The sequence below is a fragment of the Narcine bancroftii genome, chromosome 6 (genome assembly GCF_036971445.1).
Source record: "Narcine bancroftii isolate sNarBan1 chromosome 6, sNarBan1.hap1, whole genome shotgun sequence".
In the NCBI taxonomy this organism is placed as follows: domain Eukaryota; kingdom Metazoa; phylum Chordata; class Chondrichthyes; order Torpediniformes; family Narcinidae; genus Narcine; species Narcine bancroftii.
Window position 1 is genome coordinate 28483699 of NC_091474.1, and position 25114 is coordinate 28508812.

Sequence of the window (25114 nt, forward strand, 5' to 3'; positions counted from 1 at the left end):
TAGTGGGGATAAGCATCCTCCTCGAGTTGTGACTAACATGGGTCAGTGCTTGGGCCCAGAAAATTTCCACTCAATGTCCACGATTTGGCTGAGGGGACTGAATGTCTTATTTTCAGAGTTTGCTGATGCTACTATATTGGGTTGGATATCCAGCACCTACAGGAATTACTAGGCAGGGAGAGGGTCGTCCCAGTGGTGAACAGCATCGGCCGACTCTTCCTGGGCATTTTATTCAAACAGTTTATGGACACTTTATTGAAACAGCTACAGCATGCGGGGCACGCTGGCTGAATTCACCAAGGGTATTGCTTCGGAGAAGATTATTTTTACAATTTTGTACTTCTATTAAAAAAATTATTAATTCTTATTTATTTTAATTTTATTTAATCTATTCATTTTCTTGATTTTTTTTTTACAGTTGCTTCGGGTTTTCCATTTGCTTGGATTCTGGATACTGAGGGTTTTACTGTAATTTGAGGGAATGTGGACCAGCTAAGTGATCATGTGGCAGGAGGAGGATAATGACCAGTGTGTTTTAAATGGCGAGAGATTGTAACAATGATGTACAAAGGGACTGGGGCCTTTGAACACATTACTGAAAGCCAAGTGCAGGGCTGTAGATGATCAGATGTGTTAGAAGATAGGAAGCAGGAATGGGAGTCGGCCATCTGGCTCGTCGAACCAGCTCCACCGTTTAACAAGATCACGGCTGATCTGGCCGTGGACTCAGCTCCACCTACCTGCCTTTTCCCCCATAAACTTTAATTCCTCTGCTGTGCAAAAAAACTTAGCTATATGTGTCTGAAATAGATTTAATGAGAGGCAGCATCTACTGCTTCCCTGTGCAGAGAATTTCACAGATTCACCACCCTCTGGGAGAAGCATTTTCTCCTTCTCTCTCTAAATCTACTTCCCTGAATCTCTCACCTATGATCCTGGTTCTAGTTTCATTTGTCTGCTTCTATCTTACCTATTCCTTTCATAATTTTATATGTTTCTACAAGATCCTCCAAATCTTTAAAAATTTTTTTTCTTTGGCTTGGCTTCGCGGACGAAGATTTATGGAGGTGGTAAATGTCCACATCAGCTGCAGGCTCGTTTGTGGCTGACAAGTCCGATGCGGGACAGGCAGACACGGTTGCAGCGGTTGCAGGCAGGGGAAAATTGTTGGTTGGTTGTGGTTGGGTGTTGGGTTTTTAAATATCAATTAGTTAAAAACACACAGAGGAGGAACTCAGCTGGTCTTGCAGCGTCCAGAGGAGGTAAGGGTATATTACTGATGTTTCGGGCCTGAGTCTTTCTTCAAGATTTAAGCAAAAAACAGGAAGGCATCAGAATAAAGATTGAAGACTGGTTGGGGGAGGAGTCCAGACCAACAAAAGGTGTTAATTGGATATGATCAGAGAAAAAATGAGAATTGATTTTGGCTCTGTGATAGGAGACAGAGAGTCAGCAGAGCTGGGCGAAAAGTGACAGGGGGAAGAAGCCGGGAGGGGGGGTTAAACTGAAACTGGAGAAGTTGATGTTAATGACATCTGGTTGGAATGTGCCGTTATGGAAGATAAGGTGGTGGTTCCTCCAATTTGCAGGTGTTTTGTCAGGCAGGCAACCCTAACCCTAACCCTGCCTAAAGAAATCTCTTGGTGCCTGCCACATTGACCACCGCCAGTGGGCTGATAACGCCTCAAACCGTGCATCTTGGCGCCTCACAGTTTGGCGGGCAGCAGCCTCCTTTGAAGAAGACCGCAGAGCCCACCTCACTGACAAAAGGCAAAGGAGGAAAAACCCAACACCCAACCCCAACCAACCAATTTTCCCTTGCAACCGCTGCAATCGTGTCTGCCTGTCCCGCATCGGACTGGTCAGCCACAAACGAGCCTGCAGCTGACGTGGACTTTTTACCCCCTCCATAAATCTTCGTCCGCGAAGCCAAGCCAAAGAAGAAGAAGACATAAGACCATGGACAGACTTGTCAGCAAGGGAATGGGATGGGGAATTGAAATGGGTGGCCACTGGGAGATCTACGTTATTGTGGAAAATGTCGGTTATATATTTTTTCTTCCCATGGACACGATGAGACCGGCTGAGTTCCTCCAGCACTTCTGTGATTTATTATAATCGCAGCATCTACAGACTTTTGTGTTTCATGTCAATGAGTATAGTCCCAGGTGACCACAGTATATTTCTCCTCAAGCTTACTCCTTCATCTACAGATTCAACCTGTGAACCTCCTCTGCACGACATCCAAAGTTGGTCTATACTTTCATGAGTAAGGAGACCAAAGCTGCACACAATACTCCAGATGCCAATATTCCAAATTTAATTTTAAATGCATCTCACTTGTTAACATTTATCACAAGCATTTGAGTACAGAAGTAAGGTGTCTTACAGCAAGTATATAGGGCCTTGATGAGTCTGCTCCTGGAGTTAATTAAAAATGTACTTACCACATAGGGATTGCTGTGAATATTCACAAAGCTGATTCTAAAGACAGTTGGTTCAATGAGCTGCAGATGATGGAACCTGAAGCAAAACACAATCTGCTGGAGGAACTTGTTCGGCTGTGTGGGGGTGCAGGGAGGAGGAACTAATAATGTTTTTGGTTGAAAACTTTCAAGACTGATTGTGAAAAAAGGGGAGGAGAGAGAGGGTGGGAGGAATGAGGTGGCAACCAGTTGGGGATTGCTGGACTTGCGAAGGGTGAATTATGATGGACAAATGGAGTGACGTAGGGGAGGGTAAGAGATGGTTGAGAGACAAGCAGGTAATTGATAGGAGAGAGAGAGAAAGAAGAGAAAGGAGAAAAGGGCGATGGAGCAAGATGGTCCAGAGTAGGTTGAAGATGGAGACGGTTGGTTTAGATGCATCTGCTTTGCTGGATGAACCATAGAGCATTGCAGCACTGAAACAGACACCTTCAGCCCTTCTAGTCTGTGCTGAACCATTTTTTTTGCCTAGTCCCACTGACCTTCACCCTCTATACCTCTCCCATCCAAGTACCTGTCCAAATTCTTCTTTGATGATAAAATTCAGTCTATATTCACCACCTCAGCTGGCAGCTCGTTCCACACTTCCACCACTCTCTGAGTGAAGAAGTTTCCCCTAAATTTCACCTTTAACCCACTTTTCTTGCTTACCCTCGGGGGAAAAAAAAGCTATGTACATTTAATCTGTCTATCCCCTCATAATTTTAAATACCTCTATCAAATCTCCCCTCATTCTTCTACGCTAGAGGGAATAAAAACCTAACCTGTTTAACCATTCCCTGTTACTCAGTTCCTGGAGTCCGGGCAACATCCTAGTAAATCTTCTCTGCACTCTTTCTATCTTATTCTTATCTTTCCTGTAATTAGGTGACCAAAATTCCACATAATACTCCAAATTTGGCCTCACCAATGTCTTGTACAACTTTACGATAACATTTCAACTTCTATACTCAATACTTTGATCCATGAAGGTCATTATGCCACCCTATCCACCTGTGATGTCATTTTCAGGGAATTCTGTATTTTTATTCCCAGATCCCTCTGTTCTACCACACTCCTCTGTGCTCTACTATTTACAGTGCATGTCCTTTCTTGTTTTTTTTCTAAAATGTGACACCTCAAACTTCTCTGTTTAAAATTATGAAGGGAATAGATAGACTAGATGCAAGTAGACTCTTCCCCCTAAGAGCAGGGGAGGTTGAAACAAGAGGACACAAGTTGAGGGTAAGGGGGCAAAATTTTAGGAGAAACATTAGAGGATGCTTCTTTACTCAGAGAGTGGTGGCTGAATGGAATAATCTTCCAGAGGAAATAGTTGAGGCAGAGTCATTTCTTTCATTTAAGAGGAAGCTGGATATATACATGGACAGAAAGGGGTTGGAGGGTTATGGGCGGAGAATAAGCGGGGGAATCTAGTGGAGTTGTTTGAGTGAGCTGGCGTGGATTTGAAGGGCTGAAATGGCCTCATTCCATGCCATAAACTGTTTTATTTATATTTATATATATATATATAGGTCCAGATCCCTCTGCAAGCTATGAACACCTTCCCAGCTGCCCACGCCTCCAATCACATTGTCATCTGCAAACTTGCTAATCCACTTGACCAAGTTATCATCCAGATCAATGATATAGATGACAAAAATAATGGCGCCAGATCTGATCTTTGAGGCACACCACTAGTCACAGACCTCCATTCTGAGAAGCAATCATCTACCACTACACCCTGGCTTCTCCTGTCCAACCATTGTCAAATCCAGTTCATTGCTTCACCATGAATACCTAGCATCTGTACCTTCCTGACTAACCTCCCAAGTAAAACCTTGTCAAAGGCCTTACTAATGAGGAGAGATTGAGTCGAGTTTCTATTGAATCTCTGGAGTTTAGAATGAGGAGTGATCTCATTGAGAGTATAGTCATTGGAGGTCTTGATAGGCTTGGATGCATAGAGGATGTTTCTACTGAAGACCCAACCACAGAATACTGAGGAGAATGAGGTGAGCATGTGGAGAATGATTGAGGTGGTAGGTCAGCTGTGATCTTGAAAAATGGTGGAATAGGCTCAAAGGGTAGTGTCTGATGTTATCCCATGTTTCAATTTTCATCCTTTCCAATCCCCACTTCTACTCTGAGAAACTTTAATGCGTACAGAAGAGTGGACACAATCCTTTCTTTCCCAAATTCATGAATTGTGTGCTATTTGTCTTCTCTGATATCCTCTGTTACTGCTTCCTATTTCTGACCCCTCCAACCCCCGCCCCTGTTGCCCTGCTCTCATACCTCTCATTTTCTGCTATCTTGCTCTGATACCCTCCCAGTCTCAGCACCTTTGTTCTAAAATGGAATATATCCGAGAAGAGTGTGTGAAGAGTGCTGTGTAATCGGTAATTATCACATAAATGATATTAGTTTTCTCGTGGACCTGCATGGGATCTATCGGAGTGTTTGAGTGAAGATCTTGAGTATGTTATAGAGAGAGAAGGAAGATATCTGAGTTATATATAACATGAAAGTCTGCAGACACTAATTGAAATAAAAACACAATGCTGGAGAAACTCAGTGTCCATTATACAGCAAAGATACAGATACATAACCAACATTTTGGGCTTGAGGCCTTCATCAAGGTGTGAGCAAAATATCGGCAGGTGCCCAAACAAAATGGTGGGGGGGGTGCAGGGGGAGGAGCGCAGTCCCACAGGTAGGAAGTAATAGGTGGATAAGGGAGGGAGGGGACACCAGCAAATTGGGGGGGGGGGTTGGGGGAAATGACTGTGATTGGAGAGGGGAGAGTTGGAGGAAAGAAGACAAGGGATGGGGGAGAAATGGGAGTAGGATGGCAGAAACTGAGAAGATGTTAAAGCTTCTCCAATTTACAGGTGGTCTTGGTTTGACAGCATGTGAGACCATGGACAGACATGTCAGAATGGGAGTAGGTGCAAAATTGAAGTGATGGCCACTAATGCAGACTGAGTAAAGGCACTTAGCGAAGTCACCTCCCAGTCTACGTCCAGTCTCTCCAATGTAGTGAAGGCCACAACAGGAGCACCGAATGCAGTAGATAACTCTTGCAGGTACACAAGTGAAGTGTTGCTTCACTTGAAAGGATTGTTTGGGGCCCCAAATGGAGGTGAGGGAAGAGGTGTGGCACTTCATATCGCCACAGGGCAAGGTGCCGGGGTGGAGGATTGGTGTGAAGGGATGAGTAGATGATGGAGTCACAGAAACCTTGGTGTTATGTTATTCCAGAACGCCCATATTCTAAAATTCCCTAAAACCCTATTTGTCTTCCCAATGACTCCATACCAGCTATCTAGATAGAAGTGCTATCTAAACTGGGAGAGTTGTGGTTAATCTGTGGGGAGTCAGTCGAAGGGACAGGTAGACGACTCACTTATGTGGCAGTCAGAAAAAAGCCTGGTGCATTGGGTACTTGGGGCCTCTGGAGGTTCTCTGGTTTCTGCGTGTTTACCTGTGGTGTGGTTTGTATAGTCCCTGCTTCTGATCCTACGTTGATAGTTTCTTCCCCATAGTCACCAGGCTCCTGAATGAACCTCATAGTTGTTATAAGGTTCACTCAGGAGCCTGACGGCTGATGCTAATTGATATTCCTTTTTTAACTGTAATCCCATTCCCTGCAATTTGTGCTCTTTACATGTCTGTAGGAGCGTGAGAGATGACCTGTTGCAGAAGAACTATTCTCACTTACAAGGTATTTTGTTACAAATCAACTGTTAAACTTAGATTATAGAACAGTAAAACTATGATCACACACCACTACTGCCCAGAGTTTGATGCAGGTATTATCTGTCGAACACTTTAGGGAGGATGTAGAATCATAGAGCAGATTTGGTGGAGATTTCTTGGAAGGGCAAGAGGGATGTGAGGCTTCAGTTAATGTGGATAGGCTGGAGAAACAGGGAAAGTTCCCACTGGAGGAAATGTGGACAATGGGAGATGGTGTCCAAGATTGTGAAGAGTCTTAATGAAAGAGGACAAACTGTTTACACTGTCAGGAAGCTCAGTGTCCAAATGATGCAGAGTTCACGTGAAAGCATCTGACAAGGACAATTGGGCCCAAGTTCTGAGTGGTTCTTGTCTGAAGTGCAATGCCTGACATGGTGGTGGAAGAAGAGTCAATACTTCTCATAAAAGGAACAAATAATCTAAAAATAACTGAACTGGGGGTGAGAATGAACTAAAACATGAAAGTCTGCAGACACCATGGTTGAAGTAAAAACACAATGCAGGAGATACTCAGCAGGTCAAGCAGCATCTTTTGTATAGCAAAGATAAAGGTACAGGACTAGTGTTTTGGGCTTCAGCCCTTCAAGGTATGAGCAACATGTAGGCAGGTGCCGAATAAATGGGCGTGAGTCCATTGGCGAAGTTCTCATCAAAGAGATGGCTCAGGAACAATGGGTTGAATGGCCACCATGGGCATACTGAGGGCTGGAAGCATATAATTATATCACACGAAGAATTGGAGGCTGGTTGGATTTCTTTTCATCCTGAACAATGCATTCATTGAAGCAACGATTTTAACCGGTGCGACAAAGTGAAGGGGAAGCTGTTGTTCTGATTGTAATCGGCACCAGAATCTGAATGCACTTCCAAGAAGCTTTCATGAATGATCTTGCCATGTTGTTATTTCAAAAGCAGAGTAAATCTTCTGTAGGATGTATTCACTCATAATTACATTTGGAGTTGTATTACATGTGCTGTTTCTCACATTGGATAAAAAATAGCAGATAAACATCTGGTTAAACAAGTATTATGCCTAGTTATAAATTAAATTAGTTAATGTCTTTCGATTTCTGATTGAAACTCTCTTATACCTTGGATACACTAGGGTACTAGAACTCCCACACCTTGAATATTGAGCTGAAATATACAAATGGGATGTGAAGGGTGACCATTGTTTTATTCCTGAATCATTGGTTACCCGTCATTTCCCACAGATGCTGTGTGCCCTGCTGAGTTTTTCCTCCACTTCTGTCTATTGGACTAAAACTCCAGCAGATATGAACTTTCCTGCTTAGCTTAAACACTGAGTTCTTTGCTTGCTTGGCTGTACTTTGTGTCTACCAGGAAGAGCAATGAAAGGCAGGAGGAGAACAGACTATTGTTACCATCTCTTTCTTTCTTTGGCTTGGCTTCGCGGACGAAGATTTATGGAGGGGGTAAATGTCCACGTCAGCTGCAGGCTCGTTTGTGGCTGACAAGTCCGATGCGGGACAGGCAGACACGGTTGCAGGGGAAAATTGGTTGGTTGGGGTTGGGTGTTGGGTTTTTCCTCCTTTGTCTTTTGTCAATGAGGTGGGCTCTGCGGTCTTCTTCAAAGGAGGTTGCTGCCCACCGAACTGTGAGGCGCCAAGATGCACGGTTGGAGGTGATATCAGCCCACTGGCGGTGGTCAATGGGGCAGGCACCAAGAGATTTCTTTAGGCAGTCCTTGTACCTCTTCTTTGGTGCACCTCTGTCACGGTGGCCAGTGGAGAGCTCGCCATATAACACGATCTTGGGAAGGCAATGGTCCTCCATTCTGGAGATGTGACCCACCCAGCACAGCTGAATCTTCAGCCGCGTGGACTCGATGCTGTCGGCCTCTGCCATCTCGAGTACTTTGACGTTAGGGATGAAGGCGCTCCAATGAATGTTGAGGATGGAGTGGAGACAACGCTGGTGGAAGCGTTCTAGGAGCCGTAGGTGATGCCGGTAGAGGACCCATGATTCGGAGCCGAACAGGAGTGTGGGTATGACAACGGCTCTGTATACGCTTATCTTTGTGAGGTTTTTCAGTTGGTTGTTTTTCCAGACTCTTTTGTGTAGTCTTCCAAAGGCGCTATTTGCCTTGGCGAGTCTGTTGTCTATCTCGTTGTCGATCCTTGCATCTGATGAAATGGTGCAGCCGAGATAGGTAAACTGGTTGACCATTTTGAGTTTTGTGTGCCCGATGGAGATGTGGGGGTCTGGTAGTCATGGTGGGAGCTGGCTGGTGGAGGACCTCAGTTTTCTTCAGGCTGACTTCCAGGCCAAACATTTTGGCAGTTTCCGCAAAACAGGACGTCAAGCGCTGAAGATCTGGCTCTGAATGGGCAATTAAAGCGGCATCGTCTGCAAAGAGTAGTTCGCGGACAAGTTTCTCTTGTGTCTTGGTGTAAGGTTGCAGGCGCCTCAGATTGAAGAGACTGCCATCCGTGCGGTACCGGATGTAAACAGCGTCTTCATTGTTGAGGTCTTTCATCTGCTGCACCTTTGGATGTCACAAGTCAAGTTCACAATAATATTGCTTCAAGCTATGGCAGCAAACACTCCCAGGGCATGTCAGACAGCATGGGTGAGATATAATGCATCTCCCTGGGGCTGCGGAGCCCTTGATTTTAGCATGACTCCCTAGACCCCATCTCCCTTGATTGTATCAGCCCAGGATCTGGCATCCTAGATCCCCAGCACCACCCTAGGTCCTGGTGCATCTTCCCAGGGTTCTGGCAAGGCTCCCTAGTCCCAGAGCCCAGGCACCAATGTTCCATTCTTCTTTCTATTGAGGTCGATGAGGGGATGATTGCAGTCATACTGCACTGCTTGTGTTGAGGGGACCAAGATGACCTTGTCCTGTGGCAGATCCATCCACCAGACAGCGAGTAGGGTGACTTAGAGCCCACCTTCCTGGTTGAAATAAGCCAGCACCCTCATCTCTTGGGAGCGGGCTGCGATGGGGAGGGACATGTGAAGTAGGACCAGGCCATTCAGCTCCTCCCCATTTAATAGGATCTTCTTGAAACCTCGGCTCCAAATCGCATCTACCTGCAGTCACCTCCCACCCTCCGCTCACTGAGAATGTACCTGCCCCTCTCTGAAACAGATTCAAATAATCTACTGACACCAACCTTTTTTAAAATTTAGACCAGATTCTCAACCTTTTTCCACTCACATACCACTTTAAGTAATCCCAGGGCACTTATGGCATCCTATATGAGTCGGGAGGGGAAAGGTTGAGAACCACTGATTTAAACCTACTGCATGGTAACAGGCCCATGAGCCAGTGTCACCCAAATATCCCAATGAACCTACAACCCCGTACATTTTGAAGGGAGGGAGGAAACCAGAGCTCCTGGTGGAAACCCATGTAGACATGGGGAGAACGTACAAACTCCTTACAGATTCGAACCTGAGTCGCTGGTGCTGTAATAGTGTCACATTAACTGGGCGCCTGTTCAAGACTTCAGGAGACTTTCAACTGTCAGAGAAAGGACTTGTATCATCCATGTTAAATGGACAATCCCCCATTATTAAACACTTCCAGATTTCTTCCCTCAATGATACTCCTCTGCATCCATTCTGTCACAGGATGACACAGGTTGCTGCCATCTAGCCGCAAGCTGCACCAATTGCAGACGTCCTCTTGATACTGAGTGGCAAAGTGAGGTTAGTTCATGGGACACCTTCACAGAGGGATCTGGGCACTTTTTTTGATCTTCATTTTTTTTCCATCGTTGATTTTCAACTGTGAATATTTTTTACTTATCCTTTTAATTCATCTTTTTTCTGACTCGCAGTGGATTGAGGTAATTTAATTAATTATTTTCTCGTTGGCCTGCCTCTTATCCTTGCAGCAAAAAAACAACTGGTGCCTCTGGACATGACAAACTCATGTGCCACATATCCATGAGCTGTTTGTTGCTTCAAATCTTACAAGATTCCAATTATGGCCATATACACAAAATCCACAAAACAATCTTTTTCCCTTTGTTTGCCTTGTAAAGACACGTAAATGACCAGGAACAGTCAGCCGCTAGTGTGCCACTGATCACCCTCGAGGTGTGTCGCACCAGCCTGTCTGTATCCTACCGACTGTTTGTTATATTGGGCTGGACTCACAGAGTGGGCTTGGAGGGAGTGGCAGCGTTCGTCTCTGCCCCCACGGCTGAAGGGTAACAAGAACACACAGCTGGGGCAGGATGAGTGGAAGTGGAGCTGCGCTGGTTCACCAAATTGCTGACCCACAACTCTATGCTGCGCCCACCCCCCCCTTAAAAACTTAGCAGCAGAAACTAACTTTGCTGTGGAGACCCAGCTGAGAGGCAGCAGGTTTGTGACCTGATGAACAACCCCATAGGATTTCTCATCAATCCAGAGGCCTCAGTCACTTTAACCTTCTCATTTCAACCTCCTCCTGTAAGGTTGGAATGAATGCTCTGGCGCTAGTGGAACAACAGTGTTGCCGCTGGTGAGGATGCAAGACGAGAGGGGAGCGGAGACAGCGTTGCACCAAAGGGTTCTACTGCCTGGTCTTAATGCCAGCAGATTTGTGCAGTCTTTAAATGGCCTGTTAAAGGAATCAACAGTGGTTTATTTTAAAATCCTGCAACTGCAGTGTATGGGCCCAGGATGGCGGAGCCTATGATTGGCAGTGGCCTCAATGGGTTGCAGACTCAGGGCACCAGAAAATGGGGAGATCATTCCCCCCCAAAAAATACCTAGCAGCAGGAACTAACTTTGCTGTGGAGAACCTCGTTTGACCTCCATTTGAGGAAGAGAATCAGAGGAGATAGCTCACGGGGGTGGGGGGGCGACCATGGAGGCAGACCAATGAGGCAGACCAATGAAAGGATCTGTAGCTGAAGAAGACAGGTGGTAGGCTGTTGGCGGCTCGAGGCGAGGAATGCATGTAGGCCACGGGCTGCGGACTGCTGGAGACTGGCTGAAGGGGTATCAGATATCGGACTGGTTGCATGAGGGGGTTGAGGATCCTTGAGGCTTTCTGATCATGTCAGAGATGTGCATCTGGAGTTGGGCTGTTGATGGTTTGAAGTCTGCAGCTGCAGGAGCACTGGAGGCAAATTCATGGATACCCAGTGACTCTTGGGGAGGGGGTGGGGTGGGGGGAGACCTCTTTATTGCTTCTCTTTCTCTGACTAGACGTGCCCTGCAATTTTCCTGATGGTGAATATTTCTGCCTTAGTTTGTGCAATATTACACCTGGTTAATTACATGACAATAAAGGAATTTTGAAGTTTAAGCTTGCTTCCTCATTCGAGGCTGCTGAGGGCAGTTTCATGTTTAAGAAATGGTCGCAGTGAGGCCAATAGGGGTCGTGCACTGACTGAGAATCATAGCTCCACAGATGCATGTGTTGCACACAGAGGCCAGCACATAAATTCAGTAACCTGCTGTGCAAGAGTTTTCCATTTCTCATCTGTCATGTGGTGTATAAGAGAGTGAACTAATGAGTTTGTTACTGCTTCGTGGCCATTGGAAGTCGACGTCATTCACTCTTGCCCTGCCCCAGCCTGCTGCAGAGGACATAGCCTCTGGGGGATAATATGACAACTGCAGAGTAGTTTTGCAACAGCCTATAGCTTGAAGCCATCTATGTGGAAGACATATGTGGAAGCCATCTTGAAGCCATCTATGTCTTGAAGCCATCACCTCATGTAAAGACCAGTGCCTCTAGGTTAAGAACTGTTTCTCTCCAAATGCTTACATTGTCAATCTTTGGCTTGGCTTCGCGGACGAAGATTTATGGAGGGGTAATGTCCACGTCAGCTGCAGGCTCGTTTGTGGCTGACAAGTCCGATGCGGGGCAGGCAGACACGGTTGCAGCGGTTGCAAGGGAAAATTGGTGGGTTGGGTGTTGGGTTTTTCCTCCTTTGTCTTTTGTCAGTGAGGTGGGCTCTGCAGTCTTCTTCAAAGGAGGTTGCTGCCTGCCGAACTGTGAGGCACCAAGATGCACGGTTGGAGGTGATATCAGCCCACTGGTGATGGTAAATGTGGCAGGCACCAAGAGCTTTCTTTAGGCAGTCCTTGTACCTCTTCTTTGGTGCACCTCTGTCTCGGTGGCCAGTGGAGAGCTCGCCATATAACACGATCTTGGGAAGGCAATGGTCCTCCATTCTGGAGACGTGACCTACCCAGTGCAGTTTGATCTTCAGCAGCATGGATTCGATGCTGTCGGCTTCTGCCATCTCGAGTACTTCGATGTTGGAGATGAAGTTGCTCCAATGAATGTTGAGGATGGAGCGGAGACAACGCTGGTGGAAGCGTTCTCGGAGCCGTAGGTGATGCCAGTAAAGGACCCATGATTCGGAGCCGAACAGGAGTGTGGGTATGACAACGGCTCTGTATACGCTGATCTTTGTGAGGTTTTTCAGTTGGTTGTTTTTCCAGACTCTTTTGTGTAGTCTTCCAAAGGCGCTATTTGCCTTGGCGAGTCTGTTGTCTATCTCGTTGTCGATCCTTGCATCCGATGAAATGGTGCAGCCGAACTGGTTGACCGATTTGAGTTTTGTGTGCCCGATGGAGATGTGGGGGGTCTGGTAGTCATGGTGGGGAGCTGGCTGATGGAGGACCTCAGTTTTCTTCGCACATTCTTAGACATACAGCACAGTAACAGGCCATTTCAGCCCATGAGCCCATTTACACCCAATTAACCAACAACCCTGTATGTTTTAGAGGGTGGGAGGAAACAGGAGCACCTGGGGGAAACTTACAACGGTCACGGGAGAACATACAAACTCCTTAGAGTCACCGCTAGATGGTCAGTCAAGAGAGAGATGAGGAATTTCACCAGGTGTGCTATGGAGAACCCCTGCCCTTCCAGATGCTTCTGAGGCATAGAGCAGCCACCTTAAAACATCAGAGAGATGTGACCCAGCTTTGTCTCCGCAATATCTGCCAAATCCATTGGAAAGACCAAAACGCTAGAGATGTGGATGCAGGAGAATGGGTGGGGGGGGGGGGGGGGGACGTGGGGGGAGGGAATGTGGCATTAGATTGGGACTGAGGGAGATCAGCTTTGATATTGCTGAAGGGTGAGGCAGACGAGAGGCTGTTTTGTTTCTGCCTGGGCGCTCCCAGTACGTGAAGGTAATCCCCCCCTCAGGGTATGCAACCAGTGTGGTTGCTGAAGCTGCTTGATTCCAGATTCTTTCAGTTAGATGGCTGGTCTCTAAAATTGTTGAATTACATGGTGCACACCAGCCATTCTTAAGCTTTATTTTGGCGATAGCCCCCTTCCCGGTGAAACAGTTGTTTAGTTCGTTTCTTCTGTTTTTTTTTTCTCCTCTCCTACCAACTACATTAAAAAAATCAAAAATATTTAGGATTTCAGCCCATGGCTTCTCCTTGAATGTTTTGTGGCGTCCAGGTCTACCGTATGGTTCCTGTTGAGAATGGCTGGTGTAGGTAAAGGGTATTCAACCACTCTAAACCTGAGCTCCATAAGAACCTCCTCCATCCCTCCCCCCTCACCCCCCGAAATGTGTTTATCCAATTGGATTTATTTATTCTTGACTCCACATTTTGAATACCTCTGTAGAAATTGCTTCTATTGTCAACAGCATGAAATTGTAATTACAAATACCTCCTCGGTCTCTCAAAAGCAAAAGAACCATCTGCTGGGGGAACTCAGTAGGAGGAGAAATAGTCATTGTTTCCAGCCAGAGCCCTCTATCACAGTGGTTCTCAACCTTTTTCTTTCCACTTACATACCACTTTAAATAATCCCTATGCAATTGGTGCTCTGTGATTAGTAAGGGTTTGAGGGATCCCTTACTAATCCCAGCCAAGGTGGGATGTGAGTGGGAAGGGAAGGTTGAGAATCACTGCTCTAGATCCAACTATTTCTGAAATATTTGGCTTGAGAAAAATTGTCATTGGCTCATTTCCTTTGGAATTATGAAACCGTGCACATAACGAGTCAGTAAGTTACAATTAAAACAGTGGTTTTCAAACATTTTCTTTCCATCCACATACCACATTAAGCAATCCCTTACTAAGCACCTATGGAATAGTGAATACTTAGTGGTATGTGAGTGGATAGAAAAAGGTTGAGAACTACTGCGAGTCTATCGTGACTGAAAGTGCAGGGGGAGATGGTCAGTACAAGGAGGACTGGATGGGAGGGGGCCAGGAGGGGATTGGTGAATCGGTGAAGGATGATGGACAGATTAGGAGGGTGAGGGGCGGAGTTGGGAAACGGGCAATAGATTGGCATGTGCCAGATAGGGAGGAAAGAGGACAAAAGTAGTCAGATGGGGGAAGATGAGTGTCTGTCAGAGTCAGAATCAGAATTTATTGTCATGAACATGTCACAAAATTTGTTGTTTTGTGGCATCATTATGGGGGAAACATTTATATAAACGACCTTACAAAATAAACAAAATTAGTGCAAGAAAAAGTCAAAGTGAGGCAGTATCTGTGATTCATTGTTCATTCAGGAATCTGATGGCAGCGGGGAAGAAACTGTCTTTGTGCCACTGAGTCCTCATCTGTACCTTTTTGCCAATGGTAGCAGAGTGAAGAGGGCATGGTCTGGGTGGTGGGGATCCTTGCAGATAGAGGTTGCTTTCTTAAGACACCACTTCTTGTAGATGTCCTCGATGGAGTGAAATCTGGTGCCCATGATGTCACTGGCTGAGATAACACCTTCTGGAGTTTTTTTTTCTTGTCCTGAGCATTGGCACCTCCGTACTAGACAGTGATGCAATCAGCCAGAATGCTCTCCATGGTACACCTGTAGAGTTTTTGAGAGTCTTAGGTGACATAACGAATCTCCCCAAACACCTCACAAAGTATAGCCGCTGACGAGCTTTCTTCATGATTGCATTGACTTGGAAGCTCCAGGACAGATCCTCCGAGATTCTGACACCCAGGAATTTGAAGTTCTTGACCCTCTCCACTACTGAGCCCTCGATGAGGACTGGGTTATGTTCTCCTGACTTCCTCCTGAAGTCCACAATCATCTCCTTGATTTTGCTAACATTGTGTTACGACACTCAACGAGTTGATCTATTTCCCTCCTGTATGCTTCCCCATTGGTATCTGTGATTATACTTACAATCATAGTGCCTTCTGGTTATCTAAAGAAAAGCCTCATCCTGGTGTCAAGGAGGAAAGTAGAGAGAGTTAAATTAGTGAAAATGCAATGTACCTCAAATTAGCTGCTGTTTATGGATGATCGCAGAAGGGCCTGTGATATTCTCCCCTCTTACAATGTCCACTGAATCTGAAAGCAGGGAAATGAACTATTGGATGGAATGTTTGATCAGACAGCTGCTGTCCATCTCCACAGAAGTGATCTGGGGCACCATGGTGAAGTTCGCACACTCTTCAGTGCCTGCCCGCTAAACATATATTTATGGCCCTTGTCAAGGTGACAAATGACTGCTCCAGAAGGAAACGATCTCGCTCGCCCTGTACAGGACATGCTCTCAGACGATGCATCCTATAACTCTACCTCTCGGTGGGTGTGCTCTCGCTGCTGGGTTGTGTGACTCTTCAAAGACCTGAGAGCCGTACCATGCAGAGGAAGTGCTGGGCTGCTAAAGCTACTATCTTTCAGAAGAAGCATTAAACCATTAAAAGGACCCTGTGTCACTTCTCCAGACCGGAAAACATAGGAGAAGAATCAAGCCCATCAAGTCTTCGCCACCCTTTGAAGCACGGCTGATGTACTTTTCCTTTCAACCCCATTCTCTTGGCCGTAACACTTGACCCCCTTTGAGTTCCTCCCCAGCCAATATTTGTCTTTCATCCAGCCATTAAAACATGCACTATGTAGAGTCTTCCTGTGGTCAGTTTCTGCTCTTCTCAGGCTGAACCTCAGGGTGGAGAGTGACTTGCTTTCCACTCCAGTTCCAGGGGTCCTGAGGTGGCTGATGGGCCCATTGCTGGGGCCACAGTCTCTGCTGTAGGTGAGACTGGAGGTGACTGGTAGTGATGGGTAGGTGGGGACTTTGAGAGATGGCCCATCCTTTCTACCAGTAGTTTAGTGAGTTTGCAGATGGTACAAAGATCATTGATGTCATGGACAATGAAGAGGGTTGTCAATGCAGCAGAATACAGACAGCTGCAGATCTGGGCAAAGAAATGGCAGATGGAACTTAATCCAGCCAAGTGTGAGGTTTGCAGTTTGGGAGATCAAGTACAAGAGGAATGTATACAGTTAATGCCAGAGCTTTTAAAAGCATTGATGTGCAGAGTGATCTGGGGGTCCAGGTCCACAGCTCCTTGAAAGTGGACACGCAAGCCCATAGGGTGCTAAAGAAGGTGTGTGGTCTGATTGCCTTCTCCCAGGGTAAAGACATCACACACTGGAGCTGATCAAGATGAGGGAGAGGAAGTTATGTAGGGCAATTTTTTTCCCCTACACATTAGGTGGTGGATGCCTGGAATGGGCATGCCAGGAGTGGTGGTGGAATTTGATACAATAACAATGTTCAGGAGACTTTTGGATGGACAATTGGATCTGCAGGTATATGGATCATGTGCAATTAACAAAGTTATAGTTTAACTTGGGCACTCTGTTCGATGCAGACATGTGGGCTAAGGGCCTATCCCTGTTCTGTCATGGGCCAGGCCTTCCCAGGAGTCGCTGAGCAAGGTGCAATTTTTCAAGGAGGTTTGGGTGTTGTAATTGGGCTTGCGATGGAGGATAACTGGGCATATTCTGGGCTCCATTCCTGTGTTCTGGAAGAAGGCATTCACATTGGTTTAATTGGCCTTCCCGTGAACGTGCAGGTTTTGGTGATTAGAACCATAGAACTTTAAAGCACATAAAACAGCCCCTTCTTGTCTGTGCCGAACTATTATTCTGCTTAGTCCCACTGACCTGGACCCAGTCCATAGCCCTCCATGCTCCTCCTATCCATGTACCTGTCCTAATTTTTCTCAAATGTTAAAATTGAGCCCACATTCACCACTTCAGCTGGCAGTTCGCTCCACACTCTCACCACTCTCTGTTTGAAGAAATTCCCCCTAAAGTTTTCCCCCTTCACCCTTAACCCATGTCCTCTGGTTTGTATCTCACCAACCCTCAGTGTAGAAAAAACCTATCTACATTTACTCTGTCTATCCCCCTCATATTGGTGGTAGCTCTCGTGTGCTTTGAGGTGTCTGCTGGAGGGAGCACATGGAGGCAGGTATCACTGCTCATGTTCATGTTTATTCAGATACCAAGACGCAGTGAATAGAGTTGGTTTTGCCAGCAGTCTAACTAAACATCTCAAACTTAGTACAATAAGTAAGAGAATGTACAGAGGTGCAGAGTTACAGAGTGAGATCATTTGGAGACAGAAAAGGCAACATCATTATACTATTTTGGGGTTTGTTCATGATTCTGATAATGATGGGAAAGAAACTATCCTTGAATCTGGTAGTGGCTGATCTTGCTCTCGTGAATCTCCCTTCCATCAGGAGGGAGAGAGGGAGTATGGGTGGGGTGGAATGAATCTTTTAATAAGGTGGCTGTTAGACAATAAGTCTTAGACCAGGTTTGAGGTCTTGATCTTCAAACATCCATTTCCTCACTGGCAATGTGGAGATGACGTCCATCATCGCGGATTGTCCTTGCTGAGCGGAGAATCTGAGGGCATGGAACATTTTCCATTGGAGTGTATTTGCTTTATCAGTTACACCCTTTCAAACAGTACATTAACTGTCTGGGACACCTGACCATGCAAGAGGCTATGCAAATGAACAATTCTGCCTTTCCCATTGATAAGGGTCTGAGACAGGACAGGGGAGCCACCGACATTCTTTCAGTTGCCTTGCCTCCCGATAGTTTCAGGTGATCTGGCAGAGTAGGAGACTGCAGCGACACATGATATTGACAATGTGACCGGTCTCTTATACTGGGTTGGACCCATTTTGACGTGGATTTACAGCAGTGAGTTACTCCAGTACTGATTGTGAGAACATTTTTTGGGCAGCTCCTGTCTGCTGATATCAGCCATAAGAAAGTGCTGGTGCTGTGCCAGTTGTAAATTCAGGACAATTTACTCTGTGTGATTAAAGTGGATTAATTTAATAAGGCATCAGGGTGCTGACTGAGACTGTTTTGAAAGGCTGGTTATCGTGCAGCCAGAGATCCAAGACCGATGGACATTGTCCACAGCCTCACTAAACTGGAGGGAGGTTCAGGAATCAGTCCAAGGGAACCTACATCACTCCTGCTGAGGTGTACAATATCCTGTGGGGGGGGATAAACCAATCTTCTGGAGGGACTTTATGAAGGGTTCTGACTCTTCATCTCCCACGGATGCTGCTCAACCCTCTGAGTTCCTCCAGCAGACTGATTTTAGCTCCGGATTCCAGCATCTGCAGTCTGTCTCGTAAGATCCTGAGGTGGGGGGGGGGGGGGGGGGGGGTGGTGTGTTGACAGGTCAGTTGTTGAGATGTTTTCTCTCCTGGGAGATCCGTGAATGAGAGGATGTGATTACAAAATCAAGGGCTGAGCATTTGAAATGAAGTTGTGTTTAAAATCTCCTCCCTCCGGCTGGTGTTTCTCTGGTACTCCCTTCCTCTGAGGATCAGATTGTACACTGAAATAGAACATACCAGCACAGTACAGGCCCTTCAACACACGATATTGTGCTGACCCATGTAAACCTACTCCACAACGATCTAACCCTTCCCTCCCTAACCCTTTATTATTCTTACATCCATCTGCCTATTTAGGTCTTCAATGTCCCTATTGTTCCAGCCTCCACACCACCCCTGCCAATACATTCCAGGCACCCACCACACTGTGTGTGTGGGGGGGGGGGGAAACAACATTTGACATCGCCCCTAAACTTTCCTCCACTCACCTTAAACAGATGTCCCCTGATATTTTGCTATTGTCATCCTGGGAAAAAAGGTGTTGGCTGGTCCACCCTATCTATGCCTCTCATAATTTTATCTACCTCTATTAAGTCTCCTCTCATCATTCCAAAGAGAAAAATCCTCATTCTCCTAACCTTGCCTCAGAAGACATCCTGGTAAGTCTCCTCTGCAGCCTCGTCCTTCCTGTAATGAGGCACCCAGAACTGAATGCAATGCTCCAAGTGTTGTCCATTACACTTGATATGTTCAATATGTTGAGGTAGATAAATACTTAAAAGAGGGTTCTGGGGATCGGGCAGTGTGGAGTAGCCCTGATCATAGGCTTGAGGGGCTGCTATTTTCTTATGATGACTAGCAGATTGAGGCGGAGGCTGGGAAGAGATGGCATCGTCACTGATGGAAGAGTAAGGTGGTGGCGTGTGGAATCTCTGATACAGAGTTGGCCGTGTCCAGTTGGCAGCTGATAAAATGTGAGTGGGTGCCATTCTCGACTTGGGTCGCTTCTGGACAAGTGCTTGTTCTGTTCTGTAAGTGACAGTTCAAGATGATGATTGATGCTGAGCTAGTCTAACAACCTCGTCACCGAGCCCACAGTTTGGATGAGGAGGGAGTGGAGCTCTGAGACCGAACCAACCAACCAGGTGAAAACTCAGGCTTGAGGAAAACCAGATGTCAGCAAAGTGCAACAGACCTTGAACTCGCAACAGGAGCAAGGGTCAGCCAACCGGCCCTGTCGAGCCTGCTCCGCCGTTCAATAAGATCAGGGCTGATCTAGCTGTGGACTCCGCTCCACTTAACCTGCCTGAAACCCTAAGTTTCCCTTTTATTTCAAAACTCTTTCTGTGTTTTTATATATATTAATTGTCGCATCACTTATTGCTTTACTGGGCAGAGAATTCCACCACACTCTGGGGGAAGCAGTTCCTCCTCGTCTACCTGAAACCCACCACCCCCTGAATCTTGAGTAAAACCACAATGCTGAAGAAACTCAGCAGGCCAAATAGTGGACTTTATATAGTAAAGATAAAGATACAGAACCAACTTATCGGGCTTGAGCCCTTCATCAAGGTATGAGCAAAATATAGACAAGTGTCTGAACATAATGGGGGGGGGGGGTGGTGGGGGGAGAGTGGAAGGAGGGATAAGAGGAGGAGAACTATCCAAAAGGAAGGAGATAATAGATGGATAACCAGCAAACAAGGGAAGGGGGAGATGGCTCTGTGAATGGAGATGAAAGGGGTGGAGAGCTGGTGGAAAGAAGGGAAAGGGAGGAAGAACGGAGAGTAAGTTAGTAGAAACTGGACAAGTTGCTGTTAATGCCATTTTGTTGGAGATTGCCCAGATATAAAATTAAGTGTTGTTCCTCCAATTTTCAGCTGGTCTTGTTGGGATGAGGTACATGAGGCCATGGACAGACATGTGAGCAAGGTGGAGTGGGGGGGGGGGGGGGAGCAGAATTGAAAAGGTTGGCCACTCGGAGATGCTCAGTGGTAGCCATGGCATTTACGAGAAAGCAAGTAAGGTGTCACTTCCCTGTCCAGTGACCACCCCCACCCCATGGTCCAATGCTGAGGGAGTGCTACCTGCTGTGGTGTTAACAGTGCAGATTAAACTTCAAACTGAGATCCGGCCTCTTCTGCCAGGCAAGGTTTAAAGAAATCGCTACTTGGAGCCATCCCATTTTCCTGGTTCATATTTGAACCCAGTGAAAGAGATCACTTCCTCATTGCTCTGGGGTCTTGTGGTGCATCCATTGCAGGAGTTAATACATTGCCAAGTGTCTCATCAGAGGGGAAGGTGCAGAACTGCAAGTCTTGCTTTTCTTCATAGACGCATCAGCGCAGTCAGAAACACGTTCCATTCTGCCTGCCATCTGTAGTGTTTCTATTAATAAAAAGGTTTTAATAGGAACATTTCTGCACAGGTGTCATCTTGCAACCTGCATTAAAACTCCAAGAATCAGTTCACAACATATTGAATGGCACCTCATTTACTAAGTGGAACAAATCTAGTCAGCAGAGCAGCTGAAAGCCAACCTCTCCCCTCACTCTTCCCCTCCCCCAATCAGATTGTCTTGCCCTTCTCTTCTCCCTCATGCACTTTCATCTGGAATGGGCTGGGATCCTATCAAATCAGGTGATTTATAAAGACATTGAGCAGGCTCCCAGCACATCACAGGACAGATGGTCTGTTTTCTATAGTAAGGATGGCTTAAGCCAGAGGCCATATATTTAAGGTGAGAGGGAGGAGGCTTAAAGGTGATCGGAGGGGTACAAAGATAGAGAGTGCAGAGAAGATTTACTGGGATGTTTCCAGGACTTGAGCAACTGAGTTACAGGGAAAGGTTAGACAGGTTAGGACTTTATTCCCTGGAGTGTAGAAGAATGAAGGGAGATTTGATTGAGGTATAGATAGAGTAAATGTAGGTAGGCTTTTTCCACTGAGGGTAGGTGAGATACAAACCAGAAGTTCATGGGTTAAGGGTGAAAGCAGAAAAGTTTAAGGGGACATGAAGGGCAACTTCTTCACACAGAGAGTGATGGGAGTATGAAACCAGCTGAAGTAGCAAATGTGGGCTCAATGTTAACATTGAAAAATTTGGACAGGTACATGGATGGGAGAGGTATGGAGGTCTATGGACTCGATGCAGGCCAGTGGGACTAGGCAGAAATAGTTTGACACAGAATAGAAGAGCTGAAGGACCTGTGTCTGTGCTGTAATATTCTATGGTTTTAGTATCTGGAATGAGCTGCCAGAAGAGATGGTGGAAGCAGGAACTATATTTAAGAGGCATCTGGATGGGTAGTTGAGCTGAGTAGAGATGGACATGCAATCAATCAGGCAGGTGGGATTATATAGATAGATCTGGTTGGCATAGGGATGACGGAAAAGCCTGTTTCTAAACTGTGCAACTCTGACCAATATGTTGGTTAGGATTGGGTGTGGAAATTGAAAGATGCTGGGGGAAGACTCACATCAAAGGTTTGAGGTTACAGCAAAGAAGATGTTTCTTTCAACCAAATGAACATTTAGCTTCCAAGCTGTGGAAGTAAAGGATTAAATCGATAGCTGTACCTGTCCCTCCATGCCCTGAGGCAGTGTCTGAATGTGACCAGACTTAGTATGGTTGACCTGACTGAATGCTTAGGAGCTGGTTGGGGAAGCAGAGGCTCCATCGCACAGACCACCAGGCACCGGGTGTGGTCTTGGAATACAATTTGAAGGGCAGCAAGCATGATGGGCTGGCTCATTGCCCATCAAAGAGATAAAAGGAATGTTGATGTGGAGAGAGGAACAAGGAGGGATGGGCAGGATAAGAGACAAGCAGAAGAACTGGGGAAAGCAAAGACTGCAGGTGCAGAATTTTGAGTTGTTGGAGGAACTCAGCAAGTCTGACGGCATCCATGGAGAGAAGTGGCTCATCAACGTTCAGATCTAGACCCTTCATGTTGAGCCTTGATGGACCATCTTTACCCATGGATACTGCCTGACCTACTGAGTTCCTCCACCAGCTCTTTATTTGCTTGAAGCAGATGAACTGAGCAAACAGGAGGTGTAAATCAGAAAGGATTGTTATTCGCAATTGTTGAAGGGGTAGTCTATGCCTGGTTGGAGTCCAGGGGTTGCTTCACAAGATTTCACTGTTACAACACCCTCCAGAGCTTCTCCTGCCCTCCAGAAACATCCCACAAACTCCTGCCCCCTCTTCACCCCTTTCTCCCTTACCCTTCCCTCCGCCCCTCAACTTTCCTTGCTGTGTATGTGCTTAGTCACATTTGATGGACTTTCTACAATTCTCAAATGCTCCAATAATCTTTGCTCCCACTTCAAGCACCTCTACAATGACCCTGATTTCTCATCCCTGGCAGCCCCTGCCATCTAAGCCATTAAAGTCTGGACCATTCTGTTCTGATAACTTATACAACTCTTTTGTCTCCTGTTCTGAGCTGAATTTTCATAAATGACTTGTGTGGCTCTAATGTATCAGTTGGAAAAAGAACAAATGAGCAGTATTGGCTTGCATCCAGAAAATTTTATAACTGGGAATTTTAGTATGATTGTCAAAACTTGTTAACAAAAATCAAATAAATTCTTGGTGAGTCAGGTTGGAATAATATGTATAGTCTTGATAGAGTTTATTATCTTGATGTGGTCGTTTTGTTGTACTATGAGATCACTGCCTAGCTCAATATTTCCCATCCTGGGAATGTCCATAAGTAATAGTGTTCACAACAAACCACATCAAACATTCCATAGAACATTACAGCACAGAAACAGGCCCCTTGGCCAAACTATTTCTCTGCCTCGTCCCACTGGCCTGCACTCAGTCCATTGCCTTCCGTACCCCTCCCATCCATATACCCGTCCAAATTCTTAAGTGTTAAAATTGAGCCCCACAAGCTGGCAACTCGTTCCATACTCCCACCACTCTCCGTATGAAGAAGTTCCCCCTAAACTTTTCCCTTTCACCCTTAACCAATGTCCTCTGGTTTGTATCTCACCTACCCTCAGTGGAAAAAGTTTACCTAGATTTACTCTGTCTATCCCCCTCAAAATTTTAAATACCTCTATCAAATCTTCCCTCATTCTTCTTCGCTCCAAGGAATAAGGTCCTAATCTGTTTAACTTTTCCATGTAACTCAGTTCCTGAAGTCCAGGCAACATTCCTTCTCCCTTCCTCCTTCTCCTTCCCCCCACCCCTCCTCCCCCAGAGCTGAGTGATCCCCTGGGATGGAGAACTTGGTAAGTCGCAGGTCCAAAGCTGCACATTCCCTCGAGTCATACCCTTGAGATTCAGGAATGACGAGGAACACCTTCTCTCAGAGAGTGGCGAGTTCTCTGCCCAAGGCAGCAGTAAAGGCTGTCTCATTAAATGTATTAAAGGCACCTTTTTGTGCATAGTCAGGGAATTGAAGGCTGAAGACAAGTAGTACTGAGTCCATGGCCAGATCACCTGTGATCTCGTTGAATGGCAGAAATGTCCAACTCCTGTTTCTTGTGTATCCTCCTACCACAAAGTTTCCAATCACTCAGGTACTGGATTGCAGTTAAACTAATCAATTCCATTATTATCTTCTCTCCATATAGATTGGAGTGAGAACCATAAGGTATAGGAGAAGAAATAGGCCATTCAGCCCATAAAGTCCCATTTTCCCACTCAGCCCCACTGCCCAGTCTTCTCCCTGGCTAATCAAGGACCTATCAGACTCTTCCTTGAATACACCCAGTGACTTGGCCTCCACAACCACTTTTGGCTGAAGAAACCCCCATAATCTCTGTTGTGAGTGGACACCATTCAATCCTGAAGTTGTGCCCTCTTGTTTGAAAGAACAACCTTTCTACACTTACTCAGTCCATATCTTTCAACATTCAAAATTTTTCAATGAGGACACTACCACCCCCCCCCCCCCCCCCAAACCATTCTCCTAGATTCCAATGAGCAATAAGTACAGGCCAAAAGCCGTCCAATATTCCTCATGATTATTCTTCTCACTGTATGAGGGATTATATGACAAAGAAACTTAAAACAATAGTTGGTGTGATTAATCTAGTGGTCTTTTGCTGTTTGACGATTGGACCACCAGAACTGTAGAGCATACATGCAGGGATAATGGTCTCTCCCACCACCCATTCCCACCTTCCCATTGGCTCCATTATTCCTTATGGAAGCATGCTCCCAATAATCAATGAAGATTCCCATGCAATTCCCAACTAGGAAATTCTCTATTAGTTGACTGATCTGGGGTGTTATATACTGATTTAAGTATTCAGCATGGCTGGGTCATGTGAGGAGCAGGTTTGGGTGGTTAACGCTCCTTGTTTCAACGTTAGCTGATGGAATGACTCATCCTCTTGCAGACGGAGACAGTCGAAAGCTACGGGGTGCAATTCAGCGCAGTACGGAGACAGGACTTGCTGTGGAGATGCCAAGGAGAACCATGCGTCAAGCTAGCCATGAGTCCATCGAGGAAAGCATGAACAGCTATGGATCAGAGGGAAAGTAAGTCTCGGAATGGGAAAGGCTG

General features: G+C 46.0%; 1 protein-coding gene across 13 annotated transcripts in view; it reads left to right on the top strand.

The window, feature by feature from the left end:
* rims4 (regulating synaptic membrane exocytosis 4) overlaps positions 1-25114 on the top strand; it is a 133146-nt gene that overhangs the window by 88066 nt on the left and 19966 nt on the right. For all 13 annotated transcript variants that reach the window (XM_069884468.1, XM_069884469.1, XM_069884471.1 and 10 more), the window contains one exon: positions 24948-25089. In XM_069884468.1, the coding sequence (XP_069740569.1) occupies positions 24948-25089 (142 nt within the window). The remainder of the gene's footprint in view (positions 1-24947; positions 25090-25114) is intronic.